A 15617-nucleotide genomic window follows, 5' to 3' on the forward strand; every position below is an offset into this window, starting at 1 on the left:
TCTCTACTCGGAGAAGCCTCAATTCTCATTGGACAATCTTCTTCTTCTATGGCTGCAAACAAGTAGCTAGAAATTCGGGCGCCCTCTTCAAGACATTGCCTGCAGTGTTTCAATGTTTACAGTAGCCTTGTATGTACTGTATATTATGGGATATATTTATTTATCTTATACATATTTATAAAATATAGTTTTTTATCTCATCTTATTCTTATATTATTCATCATAAGTGGTAATTATAAATTGATTCATCTTGATGTAGAATGGCATCAAGTTGGCATGGATAAAGGTGGAACAAATAATACATATAATTGCATTTTTATTCATTTGTTGTTTCATAAATATGTGTGTATTTAATTATCTTCACCCGCACCATCTCAGCCTGATTTATTACAGCCATTTGCTGGTGTGACTACACACACACACACACACACACACACACATTCTAGCATGAGAGCATGAGTTCCTGCATGATGCTACAACTCTGATGAATGAGGGCTACAGTGTATCACAGGAAGGGAATATCCTTGGTTTTATTTAGGTATTTTTTCATCAACCAAATGATGGCATTCCACGTGAGTACAGTTGTTTGTTTCTTGAGGGGATACCTATAGCTTAAATATCATAATTGTAATAAGAAACTGTACCAAAAATACATTTTCAGTGTCTAAAATGCAACTGAAATCAGTCAGTAAATGGGATCTTTTATTCCGCATGCAAATCACAGGAGTGTTATATTTTTAGTCAGAAAGGATCGATTCTGTTGACTCCATTTGATGGCCGCCTGCCCCCCCAAAGTCATATTTCAAAATGTTGAAGTTGGTGTTATTCTGTCCTTAAATTAAAAGAAGAAAAATGTCAACCTTTCACACAAGGCGAGGCACCTGAAAGCATGTATTATTCATCAATAGCAATTCTCATACAGCTGTCAGCATATTGGCATATTGGCACAGCCTTTCATCTTATCAATGTTTCCAAAAGGGATTTTAATAATAGATTAACTTTGCTGCTTTTTCCAAGACTTGACAAGATCGTAACACACAAGCCGGTGCATCCGAACCGAGTAGGCAGGGAATAAATTATTCCTTGTGCAATTGAATCAAATGAAATGAAGTTAATCTTACCGTGTAATCGATACATTTGAATGAAGTATTAATAATAATTCATGAATATTTCTCCCATATTTTAGCTTTAGTTGATTTTGAGTTGAATATTGTTGTGGTGGATGTTATGGATGCTAAACCAAACGCTGCAGAGAGGCCTGAGGGGATGGATGATGGATGTGAGGACTTGGCGGAAGAAAGAACGGTTTTGGAGACCTCCATTCCACCCGACAGCTTGACTTCCTGTAAAACAGGTATTTGTGAGTGACGCTATCATATTTCTTAGAAAATATATTCAATTTTTTTTTTGCTTCATTGAAGCATTTTCAAGCATAAATGAAGTAAAATACAAATATAAGACACTGAATACCTGACACTGTGAATGAGTATTCTGCACTGGCCACTAGGTGTCAGTAATGTGACTAATATTTGTCACTTCCTGTCCACCCGCCACTCAGCTCCCCTAGGGAACACATTTATAGCAACACACGATTCTTATTCATGTCTTATTTTTTCTTACTATGTTTACTATATTTGGTAATAGGAGTATAAATGTTGACCAATCCAGGGTGTACCTGCTGGGATAAGCTGACCCTAATGAGAATAAGCGGCATAGAAAATGATGGATGGATGGAGTGTAAAGGTGACCATAGGGAGGGGTGTTATTTCATGTCTGGAGGGCTCTAATCATGTTAAAAGCTGTATTTAGAAGTTTAGAAACCAGTTTTCTATGCTTTAAGTATGAAAATATTCCATTTACAAATGAGAAATACTACTTTGCGGTAATTGACTTTATCACGGTCAGGTCTGGAACCGATTAGCCGTGATAAACGAGGGACTACTCCATCAAAACAAAGTTTCTGACTTCTTTTTTCAACATAGAATTTGAGACCCATGAAAATGAAAATCGTTTGTATTGTTTGTATACTTCCAGTGTTATTTTTGGAGACATTTGTGTTACTCAGAGACCCAAGAAGTGGACGTGCAGAACAGCAAAAGCCCAGCAGTCCAGGCTTCAGACCTACCCATCAACAACTCCAGTTCTGTGGCGCACCCGTGTGCGTTGCCGTGTGCCACAGATGTGAGCCAGTCGTTGACATCGGAGAAGAGTCAAGGGCAGATGAGAACAAACACCTCCACCATGAAGCCACTAGATGAAGATGGTAAGATCAGCACACCTTCTCATCATGCATCATGCTATTCTTCTCAGGGCATCCAATCCACAGTTCAGGTTGTCTTAGAAGACAGCTTTCATCAGCTCATGCTCAAAGACTAGATGACCATTGACCCACCTCAAACCAAGATGGCTGCGCCTTGTTTATTGGTTCGGAGGCTGAATATTGAATCAGGTGGTGTCGCAGTCCTCTGTTAGAGATAGTTTCCCTCACTCCTCTTTCAAATCATCGGCTCTTTCTCTTTGAGCATGAACTGATGAGGCAAAGCATCTCCTAAGACAACCTGAAGAGTCCAGTTGCGATGGATTCAGTGCCCTGGGATCAGCATAACCTGGTCATAACATCCAATGTTCACCTCATTTGTCATGATGTCCTTCCCTGAGACCTCTGCGCCGCCATCCTGTTGGCCTGCCTGTTCTGCCGCCCTCTGGACTGTTTACTGGCCACGGTGAGCGGGTGTAACCAGTGCGTTTGGTCGCTATTCTCCACGCTGTTCTGCTGCGAGTCCACCACCCTTCAGCCTCTCCTCGATATCGCCCGATACTGTGGCAGCTGCCAAGATCTGTGCTGCTCCCATTGCGACTGCAGTATCTGCGATCTCTGCCTCCAGGCTACAGAGTGCCTGGACCTGGCCATGGAAATCTCACAAATGTTATACCACTAGCAGCAGTCTTGGCGGCAGGCCTGTCACTATGACGGATATGTGAATTAATAACAATAATCAATAATTATGCCACATTGTCTGCACACCTAAAACACAACCATCCTTTTCAGTTTTCCCAGCTGGGAAAAAACTACTGATGGTAGATCAATACGCTTATATGGCCTAAATTTGATGTTATAGCGACAGGCCTACTTGGCAGCAAGCATATGATCACACTTAGAGACGCATCTGAAAAGAACGGTTTATTTGTTCAAATGTGCTCTATTGCGGAAGACACAAAACATGTACATTTGTGAAAGGGTCGGACGTGCTTGTTGTGTAAAACAGTTTGGTGTCTGATCTGGGAATTACCATCCACACCAGTGGCACCAAGAAAAAAATACAAATTTAACTCCTAATAAATAATCATCAATACGCCTTTAAGGTTTCAGTTTGTGTTTTTTTGCTGGCAGCCATGGGAAATTCAAGCATATAATTATTGAAAATACTTTATCTGAAATACAGTACTAAAGTGTCTTGAAAAAATCAACACATTCATTCCCAAAAGTTGCATGACACGTTTAATGAATGAAATGCCTTTTTATGGGTACTTCTTAGATGAACCGCATCGTAGAAAATAGTGGTCTACTTGGGACATGATGCATTCTTAGATCACACACACTTCCACCTCCACGACAAAATATGAACTGGTAAAATCAGCCAGTGATCACCAAGGTCAATGGAGACAAGTCACAAAAGAACTACTCAAAAGTAAACAAATTACTCGGGTATCAAAAATATCAACTACAGCAAAACCCAACTGCATTTCTTATAAGCTGAAGAAACTGAAAAATAGAACAGTAAGAATTGATGTGGCTACACCGGAAGAAGTCCTGCTTTGGCTAACTAGCTGCAGCAGCTCATTTGGGTGGTGGGTAGTGGGTTGGGGGTGGGGGGTTGCACTACACTGTGTGTCACTGTAGGAAAACGGATATAATATTTCATTAAATGCATAGACTGCAATAACATAAGGTGCAGTGCAATTGCTCTAAATAAAATATTCTTATATACAAAGGAGGGAAAATATTTCACCATGTGCCAATTGATTTTCAGAATATCCCTTTTGTACCTGCTCCAGACGCCCCCGCCAGAACAAGCAGGCAAACCCTGATTCCAGTCAAAAAATAACAGCTATATCTCTGCTTCAACATTTGCTTACGCCAATATTGTCATGTGATAAAACAAAAATATTCCCTATAATAAATTCAAGCAAAATTTATATTACTCTTAATCTTTAAAAAATATCTGAGAATGTTAATTAATTGAAATGTATAAAAATGTAAGCATCCCTAGTGGACAATATTATATTTTATACTATTGCATTTACAAACACACACATAATCATTCAAAGTGAACAAAAACAGTTAAAAAAAACATATAGGTTAGTTTCAATCTGACTTTTTTTTCTTTAAATGTTTCTGGCCAACTTTCTAGACCAGACCTGGGCAAAATACAGTCCCTGGGCCACGTCCCACTCTGTTGTCTCTAAAAAGTTGTTGCCTTTCAAAAATGTTCTATTTCGAATGCTTTGTTTTGTTGATGAAATTTGCTGATCTTATTTTGTATTGCTAAGCCCGGCTGGCCGGCCCTTGGCAGGATGTTGTTTGTCACGTGGGCCCTTGGTAACTTATCCGCCCAGGCCTGGTCTAGACTCACCTACCGTGATGGCAGACTGCATGCTGACATTCAGTCTCTGCGAGCACTCAGGACTCATCATAAGTCCTCATCCATATCCAAGCTGCTCCTGCGGCTGCTGCTTTTAGAGGCACCCGGTGACAAAGGAGAGAACAGGGGTTCAGCCGCCGCCTCCGGGGAGAGGGCGCACCCGTCGTCCATAAGAATGTCTCCCAAGCCCACATCAGGGTAGAGCGCCGAAGCGGAGGTGTCTTCCAGCTCGGCGAAGCTCAGGCTGCCCAGGTCCAACGGGCTGCTGATGGTGACTCCAGCAGGGGACTCTGATGAAGGTGGTGACAGGAAGGCGGTGGGCAGAGGGTGTCCGATGGCTGCTGCACCCAGACTGAGGAGGTTATGCCCGGACGTTGCTTCTGCAGCGTGGGGTAAGCACTGGCCGTTCTGCGGGGCTTGCGGCTGCTGCAGCAGGGCCGGATTGGAGGTCAGACCAGAGGAGATGCTGCTGCTAGAAGAGAGGCCGTGGACGCGTGCCTGGATTTCCAGTTCCTGAGGAGAACCGCAATATATTCATTTGTGCTAATTGACTCTTATGTCTCAAAAACACTGTAGCTCCTTTGGCACTGGCAACATTATCTGTACAACCAAAGCGACCAAGCTACAAGATCGCGGGTGCAAGAGGTCCAAATTAGGGTGGCTGGGCTCTCCCTTACAGATAAGGAGGAGGTGACAAGCACTGTCATCCGGGAGAAACTGATCAGAACCGCTACTCCTCCACATTCAGAGGAGCCAGATGAGGCGGCCTCGCGGACACGTCCCTGGGGAAAGACCCAGGACACGTTGGAAAGGCCGTCTTCTCAACTGGCCTGGGAACGCCTCAGGATCTGCTGAGAGGAAGTCTGGGCTTCCCTGCTTAGCAAAGCAGGTGCTTTGCATTGTAAAATACGACTAAACAGGAAGTGAGACAGAGCCCCTCCCATAGAAAGAGCAGCAGAAAGAAACACCGTACACGCTTGTGCTTCAATGTAACGACCTCGATCGCGGAGGAGGCTATGAGCCGCCTCAAATCCATCCACACATTTGAATACCAACCTGGATACGCAACATTAAACTGTGATTCGCCTGCTCCAGTTTTTTCTGGCGCAGTTCGATGTCCTTGGCTCGCAGTTGCTCCTTCTGTAACTTCCGGATGTAATCCACAGAGGCCTTCAGAATGGTGCCTTTATTCCAGCGCATCTCACTGTGAACAGCACAGGAATATGCAGATGCGGGAATATTACATCGGCTTTCTGCCGCTGCTGCTGCTGAGCAAACGTTACACTTACGGGTCACTGGACTTTGGTATGAGAGTACCGAGCTCCTTTATACGATCGTTAATATTGAATCTTCTCCTCCTCTCAACTGTTCAGGACAAATAGTGAAAGAATTGTTGTTAACTGCATTCAACAACAGAACTGCATTTCGTAATCACAAGTGTCAACTTACTCAGGTTGTGGTTGTCTTTTTTCTGTCTTTCCTTCAGGAGGGCCTTTGTGTCAGCATCTGATAGGGAAATAATGCCTTCTGAAACTACTTCAAACGTGTTGGACTGGAGGTTTTTCAACGTACAGTGGTCCCTTGTTCAGTGTGGGGGTGAGGTTCTAACAATAAGCCGCAATCAAGTAGATTTTTATCATAAATGTTTTAAGGCTGCAAACCCCTCGGCATACATTTAAAACACTTGTACCCAGGCACACCCATGTAAGGAAGATGATTCCATAATGGTGCCCTACAGTCGCATAATGTCTACCTTCCTTTGACATGTCCAAAACTCCAACTTTCTTTTGGTTAGCATCTTCCTGTGCAGAATGTTTTGTCGGGGAGAAAACTTGCATGGAGGAGTTTGACTGAAATGGTCTACAGTTCCTTAACCAATCAGGACGCAGAACACACACAAAAAATGGGACCACTGGATTAAAACAAATAGCAAATTTGTCCATACCAGTAACTTCTGTTTTTATTTTGGGAAGATCAGCAGGGCAGGAGTTGCTAACTGTGAGAGTGGGTGCTGCCATTCCAGGGCTGTGATAGACATCCAGTAGATTTCCTGGGAGCTAAAGGAAACAACATTGTTAAAAAAATACTTCTAAGGCATTGTGTTACAGCATGACCTTCCGATTCCTGGTGCTACAACTCAATGTGATCCACACGTAAACAAACACCCAGCATGTATCCCTTCCAAAGATCACAAACTGGCTTTACCTCGATGTGCTTCTTTTTTCTTTCCTCCAACATCACCATAATCCTCATTTTCTGTGAAGTAGCGAGTGCTATGCGCCTGTAAATGTGGCAGCTTTGCAGGCTAGTCTTCAGTGAGCGCTAACAACTTGGTCGGACTTCTCTGCCTCGTATCTTCTGATAACATACCCCGCCCAGGCAGCACGTTTGTGACAAATGGTGAGTGAGTGCCAAAAGCATATATTTACTCCTACAACTAGAATACCTGGCTTTAAAGAGACAGTGCATTCAAGGAAACCAAACTATATATATCTACAAAGACTGTATGACTGCTTATGTCATTTATTAGTGAAAACCTGGGATGCTCTGATCAGACTTTTAAGCTGTCAATTCTGATCATCAGGACTGAAGAGAACATAGGTCACTGGTGAAACTTACAGAGGATGAGGATGTGAGAGTACATTGGTGGAGTTCTAGCAGGACTTCCACGTAAGTCAAAGCGAGCACTCGACGACACCCGATTAGAAAGGGTGGTCATCTCGTCCGATGGATTCAATTAGAGTTATTAGCTTAGTCTTCTGACCATCTCACACACAGGGGAGGTTGTTGTCCACATGGCTAAGTTAGCTGCACTGATGATCACACAGAGCGCCTCAAAATCTCCCATTAATGCCGTATTTATAAAGCTTTTTAAGGTCCTACCCCCACAAGATCGTTTTTGGGCATGTGTTGGCAGCTGAGTTCCACATGGCAGATGTGATTGTTGATGTTTTGTGGGAGAACGACCTTGCTCCAGATGTTAGGGCGCTGCAGGACAGGATGGCTGCAGGCTGCAATAGTGCTAGCCGCAGGTGATCTTGCCAATTTCACAGAAATCAGCTGATACTGATCGGAGCATCCCTGGTGAGAACACTTTTTGAAAGACGTAAATGTGGAAACGTCTTACCGTGCTCGGTAACTGAAGACCTGAGTCAATCAATGTAATGATGTCATCATTAAAACTGGACTCCAGACTAATGATGTCGTCAATAACGTCTTCAATCTAGAGAACAAACACACGCGGCGCAATATAAGTCAGGTGACAGGCGTTACGTATTCACAAGTAGCGTTCACACACAATGTACAGTATGTGGTGAAAACGGATTCACTTTGAATGGTAAAAATAATTCTGCCTCATGTCTAAAGATGCAGGCGCGTGCGAGAGGAGGGCTGGCAATCTGTGGGTGCAGTATTTAACGTCATATTGTGACACCGAGCCAACAAGTATATGATGACAAAAGGCATGCAACATCACAGTGGGACTTGGGGGCGCATCGCCGCCGAACAAACAGAAAGTAATTAGGTACAAAGTGAGCAGAAGGCTTGGCCTCAAACGTCTTTCTCAACAACAACGTTGTACCGTCTACTGTATCAGAAAAGTGCGGCTGAAAAATAAAGAATCGGGCATACTTCCTCCTTGTTGGAGCCGATGTTAAGTAGCGCCATCGGGCTGTTAGGGGCGCTGTTGGCAGTGGGGGCCACCTCGGGGGCAGAACTGCACTGTGGCCCAGGCGACACACCTAGGGTCTGAGTGACGGCGTTGTTACTCAGCGTGGTCGAGAGGTACTGCTTCACCTGCTGCCTCTGCGCCTGCTGGATGTGATACTTGGTGGGGTTCTCCAAGTGGGTCTGCACCTGCAACATTTCAACGGCAGCTTCTCTTACCCCATACACATACTTCATACACCTTAGACGGGAAACAGGAAGGACGCTCTTACTTTTAGCACCTCCACAGGCACCTGCGCTGGAGGTGGCCGGGCTGTATTTGGATGCAGTGTGACAGAGATGGCTGGAGTGGAGTCCGGGGCCCGGAGCTGAGAGGCGGAGGCCTGCTGCTGGGCTTCTCGCCTCTCCTGCTCCCGAGCTTGTTCTCGCATCAGCTGCTGCCGCATCAACACGCGTGACGACATGGCTGAGGAGAGCGATCACGGTCTAATATGGAGCTATAAGAGCAAAGGAGAAGAACAGCATTGAGACGTTCATCTTTGCTTTGTTACATCTTTTTTCTTTCAGATTGTCCCATTTCAGTCCAACCATGCAGGTGGTCCTCTCTAACCACATGTAGAAACTTCCTCTTTGGCGTTCCCTTTCTCTTCCTCTCTGGCAGCTCCATCTACAGCAGGGCTCATGAAAGTTTTTCCACCTGTCACAGTTTTTTCTTAAAATATATATAAATTGTTACCATATCTTGATTTCCAAAAGTGGCCTTTGCATCCTTTAATTTCTCAGTAAAGAGTTTGGACACCCCTGATCTAGAGCATCCTTGTCACATCCTTGCCTCACCAAGCATCTCTGACCTCGTCTCCCAGACGTCTCATTTGGGATGTTCCTCTGAACTGCTCATTTCTAATCCTGTTCATCCTTTTCACTCCCAATAAATTATAATCGTCAGCGTTGTCTCCAGATCATACATCAGGCCTCGTCGTACCGTCATCTTCTACTTCTTTCCCTTCACTTTCACTGCTCTTCTGTCACAAAAGACTCCTGACACTACTTTCAGTCACCATCATTTGTTCACAGAAATAATGTGTAAAAGAAAATGACATTTTCACCTCATCTACATCATCCGGGTCATTTTGCCACTCTTTAGGTGGCACAATAGGTAGGCTATCATTTGTCTGTTTTTTAACCTACACAACAAAAGACCATTAATCAGCATGCAGCAGGATCTTCTACAGTTAACACATCAATAAGATTGATCACATCAGGGCAACTCGGGTGCAATGTTGCTAGCATGTAACAAATAAGGGATAATTATGCCCTTTAGTGTCTATATTTAGTCTCTATTATGTGCAATATATGGGACCTTCAACAAGTTGCTACTTATTCCAACGAGCTGGTTACGTTAAGTATTTGTCATCATGAGACTATTTAAAGCGACTTCAACACTAAAGGGGTGTTCATTGGCTGTCATGCAACACACACTCCATAATACTATTTAATTGTTTAGACTGTTACAGCGTTTTATTCATAGCTAATTGAACCAGAGCCGTTTCCGTGTGCACGCATGTTACGTCGCCAAATTGACAGCTGTGTGTTGACAGGCCCACTACATTCCAACTTAACACTCAAGATCGATATCGTATACGACGAGGTTCAAATAACTAGCGGCTACGTTTATTTTTTCCTTCTACGCACTAGCTGAAAAACTAAAGAGACAATCAGTGTTTAAGAGTAAAAAGCACAGCGTCAGTAAAAAAGGGGAAGTTGTGGCTTAGCTAGCTAACTAGCTAAATGAATAATTGCCAAAGAAGCTAAATGTAGCTAACCTGGTTCAAACAACATGGCTAAAGATAGGACTTTTAAACGTACTGTATCACAAACAGTGTCCGACGGGATCAAAGCCATGAAGCCACAAAGTTGACTGTTTCTGTGGCCATTTCCAAGTAGTTTCATTAATAGCAGCAGCCCTTAGCCATGGCCGCCCCGACCAGCTTGTTTACCTCGGGCCAACGCGCTGAGGTCATCCCCCCTCCCTCCCACTTTAACCCGGAAGTTGTTGACTTAATGGAGGCAGTTATGTAATTTGCTAAATCATACAACGTAGTCCTGTCTAACACGTTTCTGTTCCATTGTAAATGCCATTAAGCAAAACAAAAAGCACACCACTTTTATCATGTTGTAACAACCAAAAAGTATCCATATATAAAGACAATCTTTAATTATTTCTTTAATCAACTATCACAAAATGAAAAATCCATTGCAGATGTCAAAGTGTCTGAGAGTTTGGTAGCAAGTTTGTCTGCAGAAGAAAGAAACAAAAAAAACATTAAAGCAAAATGAAACAGAGTAGCATAAGCATTTACACTTGGAAGTTGAGATACAAACCAGCTCTTTTTTGTTGCTTCTTCCTCTTCTTGTTGGCAGCAACCAGGGCCTGGCCTTGCTGTAATGGATCCACCTTCACGATATCCTTCAAATCTGGAGCCTTGGGCGCAGGATCACTTTCCCGCAAATCACTCTTTGACTTCTGAGATTTGATTGCCACTGTCATTGGTCCAAACTATGATGGCGGGACAGACCGTGACAAAGTTCAAGAAACACTCCACCGAGATATAATTGGATAAGTCGGTCGTTTTTGCCATACCTCAGGATCCTGACCATCCTCCATAGATTCAGCTTCGTCTTTCAATTCGGGCTCCTCACCTTCCATTTCCTGGTAAGAGGGCGCTTGAGTCTGGTCGCCATACGTCATTCCAGTGGTCTCAATGCAAAATGCCATTGGAATATCAGCACAAGATGAATCTGGAACACAATGAAAGCATATCACATCTACAATAAAGTGTCACTGGTGATTCTTCATTTAATAATAAACTAACTATTCACAAAAGATCGTCTTTTCATCACTCTGTTTGCATCCTGCAACACATGCCATTATTTATCATTAAAGAACCTATGGCTCTTAGGAACTGAAGGACATGTCCATAAGATGCTCCGGCATCTAAAAGAATGTGTAGCCGCAAAAGTGGAGTTGAAAACATGCAGTACATAACAGCATGAGTGACCCTTACCTGCGAGAACCTCCTGATTGCCTTTTTCAAGTTCATCCCAGTCAAAAGCTTTACCCATCTCCGTCACAATCTCGGCGCTGACGTGCGTAGGAAGAGTGTGTGTCTCAGGGGGGTGTGTGAAGTAACTGATCCTTCCCCTGAATAGCGTTACACACCGGGATTAACACCGTAATGGAATATAGCTCTGTAAAGGCTTGAAAATCAAACATTTTACGCACCCCGTCCAGTCCATTAACACGCTCTTCGCTGCTTTGTCAGTGTCAGGCAGCCCTCCCTTTCTCAGCTTGCCCTGACGTCGTGCCAGCAATGCCAAGAACTCTGGAGCTGTATTAAAGTCGGGGACGCCGTAGTGTTCAACGATCTGTGCATCCATGAAAAGCGGTGTCACGCTAGTGTCGTCGCTTGAACACTCGCTCACTGAACTGACAGTCTGACGAGACAGCAACATACCTGTGCCTTGTTGCAGCGTCGCAAGATGGCTTCAACTGGAGGAAGTGGATCAACAAGCTGCTCAATTTTTACACAATTACGTAGAATCATAGCTGCGTCGGTTGTTGACGTTGCCATGACAATTCCAGGACAATCAAGCAGCTTAATGTGTTTGTCCAAATGCACCTCTTGAAGGCACCTCAAATGTTGCAGAGAATAGGGGAGCTTGGTTATCAACAGTCATAAGATACCCATTTAAAAAACAAAAATTGAACTCAAAACGTGACCCGAGTATGAATAATTAGATGAGCTGTCCACAGAACGAGTTTGAATGAGAATGAATATTACAACAAGTTCAACAATGGAGTCTATCTAGACTAGGGATGGGTGCCTTTGACATTTGAACTGATAACTCCGTGTCCACAGGGGACAAATCAGTTGAAAACAAATGAGCAAAAGAGAATGGAGTAAAAATAATGTTGTCATGTTATACACTACCACGACCACTAGGGGTCGCTGAATTGCTTTGTGTAGAAGACAGGGAAGCTACACTTATGGCTGTTTTGGTGCCTATAAAAGTAGAGTTGTCGGTACCCATCCCTAATCTTGACAGTCACATTTACACAAATGATAGTATGGCAGAGCTTAGCAGCATCATTTCTAACATTTACTCACTTGGTGACACCGGGAGTCGCACCGACACTACATGCTCTTGCACGTTTTAGACTGTTGATCAAACTGCTCTTTCCCACATTAGGAAACCCTGGTAAAAAGAAAAAAAAGTACACAGCATTATCACCACTTTATGCCTCTCACACAAAAAAAAAGTAAAAGATGTAGAAATACTTTGTTGGGATCAGGTACTGGGGTTTATAAAAATGTACAACTCCAGCTTTGGTACTGAATACGTTAAGTACAGCTTCAGAATGGGTAACCACAGATCCAAACAAAATACACGTTGTGTACAAATGAAGTGAGTGTTCAGTTGCGTTCTTACCTACAACGCCTACGGTGATGGCCGTTTTTATGTCCAGGTTGCGGCAGTAATTACCGAGTAACTTCATCAAGCAATCTGCTCCAACACAAGCGCTGCTGCTGAGAAGCTCTGTGGGGGCTTGAGTCACTGGGACATTACTGCGTTTCTGTCAAAGCCGAGAAGAATAACGCGTTATTAAACAATGCATCCCTGAAAATGGCTCAAAGTACTTGGAATAAAATAAATGAAAAACATGCGGAAACGTTTGACAGATACCAAATTTTTGGACTGTTGTTGAGTAGACGCTTTGAAAGCCACGGTGGGAAACTCATTCCGCAGATACTTGATCCACTTCTCCACGATTTCTTTTGACACCAAATCTAGAATCGGCATAAAGCATTTCAAGGCAGACACATTTAAGTCAAGCACCTTGAATTTTCAAGCATTTTAACATTGGATGCCATCGCTCCGTGTGCCGGGTCGAACTTGCCGATTTTATTGAGCACCAACACAATCTTTTTGTTTGTTCCACTTTGAATGACTGCCTGCTCAACCTGAGGACATCTGCACCCTAGAGGATCGCGTGCATCCAAAACCTCCAGGATCACATCTGCTGCCTCCACTACCTGCAAGATATGGTTTAAAAACAATTCCATCATAGTGCAAAGGACTCATCATGGTGTACATAATGAAACAACATCGTGGAACAAAGCTGACCTTTTTAAATTCTCGATAATATGCTTTTCTTGAATTCTCATTTTCAAAGTTCACATGTTTTTCCAAACCCTGCATCGCCGTTTCCTGTGAACACAAATAAACTGTTACCATAGAAATTGCAGAAGTTGATTAGTGGGTAGGAGTTCATTGGACTACAAGCGACATAGATGGATGGCACTGCAATACTGCCTCTGTCCACCAGAGGAAGCCAGAGGAGCCATCGATGGACAGAGCCCAGAGGGAGGCTGACATCATTGCAGTGCCCCAACAAATGTTCAGACGCAATGCCTCAAGGGAAAACTTAAAGTGTTTGAATGTTTGAAAATGGACAGGTCGCCAGCCAATCACAGGGCACAAACATCTGCTGGATATTTACCCTCTGCTCAAACTCTCTCTGCCTCTGCAGGATGTCATTTTGAAAGCTCTGTAAATTCCTCCTCTTCAACAGCTGTTGTTCTCTGGAGATTTTCTGCCTTTCTTGGAACGCTTGAAGCTTATTTGGCAAAAAGAAATACAAAGTTTACTGTACACGTCACCTTAAACCAGGTAAAAGTCTCACAGATTTATTACCCGTTGCTTCCTGACTTCTTCTGGCTTTTTGTCCTTGGTTTGCTGTGCAGATTGCTGCTCTTTATTCGTTGTCTGGCCCGAAGCATCCGCCTTTCTCCCATCTTTACTCTGTGGAGAATAAACATTTTGATTTTTTTCCCCAGAAGACTTCATAAGTAGAATGTGTTTCTCGTTATGTGCAGACATAATACAAAATACTTGCAAGCTTAGTTAGCACGAGAAATCAGGAATATATTTGATGGCATGTCTAAAAATATAAGTAATTTGCAGCCTCTAAATGATAAACAATCCCACACAGCTCTATGACATTCACACCAGCTGATTTCGCCAAAAATAGTAGGTTAATATGGCACAAAATGGTGCCGCATACAAACAATAATCATTCTTTACCACTGTATGCGAGTCAAGCGTCAACACAAGTTAGCCGAGGCGGACATTTGTCAGTGGGCGCTTACCTTACACTTTCCAAGAAAACCAAGGCGCTTCGCTCGTTTTTGTTCTGTAAAATACAATATATTGAGTACACAATTAAAATCGTGTTGATTTTGAGACAATGTCTAACTTGAAAAGCTGCGTACTTGATTTAGACATAGCTCTTTCCACACGGACGGACTTCACGTGCTTGGCTATGTCGATGACGTGAGCATGCGCAATACGAGGTGCGTAACATCCGGTATAACTTCAAAATAAAAGTTATGTAAGCGGGAGAACGAACGTTCTGTTGCAACTGTTACTGTACTTAAGAGAAAACAGTCATTCTATTGCTAATTGCTATATGCTATGATAATCTATTGATCAGTATCTAAACTTTGAATTATTTGGATAACTTTGAATGTGTTTTCTTATGCTATCCAAATGTTGATCTATGATCTATAATTAATCAGTTTCTTGCGCAATTTAAGTTGAATTCACATGTTTTGAGTGTACAATTTCCCCTCGTTTATCGCAGTGATAAGTTCCCAAAATAGCCTGCAATAAGTGAATCTTTTTTAATACAATTAATATATGTTTAAAGGCTGTAAAACCCATCGCTATACACTTTCACAGACAAGCAGTAACATCTCTCTCTTGTTGAATCACTCTCAAAAACGTTCAAACATCGACTGATTTTTAATCATCAACCTACATGACTGACATAATAAATTATAAAGTCACTCACAGATGTTTCACTCCTGTGATATTGTAGTGGTTTTATATCCTTGTTAAAACATCGTAGCACTACTCCTCCTGTTGCCATCCTCCCCTTTGGAACCGAAGAGCCATTACAAGCTAGCATGCAGGCAAGCTACGGTGACACATGTAGGCGACAGGGCGGGGGCGGGCGAAGGTGCTTGATTGACAATGATCTACAGCCAATCAGGACGCAGAAAACAATAGGCGGTGCAGACAGACGACAAAGAGAGAAAGCGAGTGAGAGAGAGAGAGAAAGAGAGAGATTGACTCAACTTCACACAATGCAATTCTTCTTAAAGGGCCAGGCTCTATTTGTAACGGCGTTCATATCGTCAATAAAAAAAGAAACCCAAAATAAATTAATATTGAAAGAAAGAA

The 15617-nt window shown here is 43.0% G+C and overlaps 3 protein-coding genes across 5 annotated transcripts; 1 reads left to right on the forward strand and 2 right to left on the reverse strand.

The window, feature by feature from the left end:
• The first annotated feature begins 439 nt into the window (after nt 1–439).
• LOC131106798 (uncharacterized) lies at nt 440–2939 on the forward strand. The gene is made up of 4 exons (XM_058056641.2): nt 440–572; nt 1187–1354; nt 2066–2263; nt 2659–2939. Exons 2-4 carry the CDS (start codon nt 1228–1230, stop codon nt 2937–2939), a joined length of 606 nt encoding a protein of 201 aa, XP_057912624.2. The 5' UTR covers nt 440–572; nt 1187–1227.
• Nucleotides 2940–3168: 229 nt separating this feature from the next.
• On the reverse strand, nt 3169–10336 carry tfe3b (transcription factor binding to IGHM enhancer 3b). Of its 2 annotated transcripts, none has more exons than XM_058054215.2 (9): nt 10176–10336; nt 8582–8806; nt 8274–8498; nt 7771–7866; nt 6589–6700; nt 6093–6149; nt 5933–6008; nt 5700–5847; nt 3169–5156 (listed from the first exon to the last, which is right to left on the reverse strand). In XM_058054215.2, exons 2-9 carry the CDS (start codon nt 8771–8773, stop codon nt 4692–4694), a joined length of 1371 nt encoding a protein of 456 aa, XP_057910198.2. In that variant the 5' UTR covers nt 8774–8806; nt 10176–10336; the 3' UTR covers nt 3169–4691. The 2 variants fall into 2 exon arrangements, with proteins under 2 accessions (XP_057910198.2, XP_078650570.1); XM_078794444.1 differs by having other exon boundaries at nt 10133–10332.
• A 165-nt stretch (nt 10337–10501) lies between these two features.
• On the reverse strand, nt 10502–15364 carry gnl3l (G protein nucleolar 3 like). Of its 2 annotated transcripts, XM_058053475.2 has the most exons (16): nt 15226–15328; nt 14645–14745; nt 14522–14565; nt 14067–14174; nt 13873–13989; nt 13497–13580; nt 13270–13405; nt 13056–13159; nt 12801–12945; nt 12479–12566; nt 11825–12002; nt 11593–11735; nt 11375–11511; nt 10951–11108; nt 10692–10866; nt 10502–10605 (listed from the first exon to the last, which is right to left on the reverse strand). In XM_058053475.2, the coding sequence occupies exons 2-16, from the start codon at nt 14655–14657 to the stop codon at nt 10538–10540; spliced, it is 1698 nt and encodes a 565-aa protein (XP_057909458.2). In that variant the 5' UTR covers nt 14658–14745; nt 15226–15328; the 3' UTR covers nt 10502–10537. The 2 variants fall into 2 exon arrangements, with proteins under 2 accessions (XP_057909458.2, XP_078650569.1); XM_078794443.1 differs by lacking the exon at nt 14645–14745 and having other exon boundaries at nt 15226–15364.
• Between the last annotated feature and the right edge of the window lie 253 nt (nt 15365–15617).

Source organism: Doryrhamphus excisus, linkage group LG11 (genome assembly GCF_037039965.1).
Source record: "Doryrhamphus excisus strain RoL-2023G ecotype Guam linkage group LG11, RoL_Dexc_Guam_v1.1, whole genome shotgun sequence".
NCBI classification, from domain to species: domain Eukaryota; kingdom Metazoa; phylum Chordata; class Actinopteri; order Syngnathiformes; family Syngnathidae; genus Doryrhamphus; species Doryrhamphus excisus.

What these genes read in the sequence shown, in the direction of transcription:
- LOC131106798 (XM_058056641.2), top strand. Translation starts at nt 1,228, where the DNA reads ATGGATGCTAAACCAAACGCTGCAGAGAGGCCTGAGGGGATGGATGAT. An exon ending in CTTGACTTCCTGTAAAACAG is followed by an intron (nt 1,355 to 2,065) that starts GTATTTGTGAGT and finishes TGTGTTACTCAG; the next exon opens with AGACCCAAGAAGTGGACGTG. An exon ending in GAAGCCACTAGATGAAGATG is followed by an intron (nt 2,264 to 2,658) that starts GTAAGATCAGCA and finishes TCCTTCCCTGAG; the next exon opens with ACCTCTGCGCCGCCATCCTG.
- tfe3b (XM_058054215.2), bottom strand. Translation starts at nt 8,773, where the DNA reads ATGTCGTCACGCGTGTTGATGCGGCAGCAGCTGATGCGAGAACAAGCT. An exon ending in TCGGCTCCAACAAGGAGGAA is followed by an intron (nt 7,867 to 8,273) that starts GTATGCCCGATT and finishes TTTGTTCTCTAG; the next exon opens with ATTGAAGACGTTATTGACGA. An exon ending in AAAAGACAACCACAACCTGA is followed by an intron (nt 6,009 to 6,092) that starts GTAAGTTGACAC and finishes TGTCCTGAACAG; the next exon opens with TTGAGAGGAGGAGAAGATTC.
- gnl3l (XM_058053475.2), bottom strand. An exon ending in AGAGAGAGTTTGAGCAGAGG is followed by an intron (nt 13,581 to 13,872) that starts GTAAATATCCAG and finishes TTGTGTTCACAG; the next exon opens with GAAACGGCGATGCAGGGTTT. An exon ending in CATCACCGTAGGCGTTGTAG is followed by an intron (nt 12,567 to 12,800) that starts GTAAGAACGCAA and finishes TCTTTTTACCAG; the next exon opens with GGTTTCCTAATGTGGGAAAG.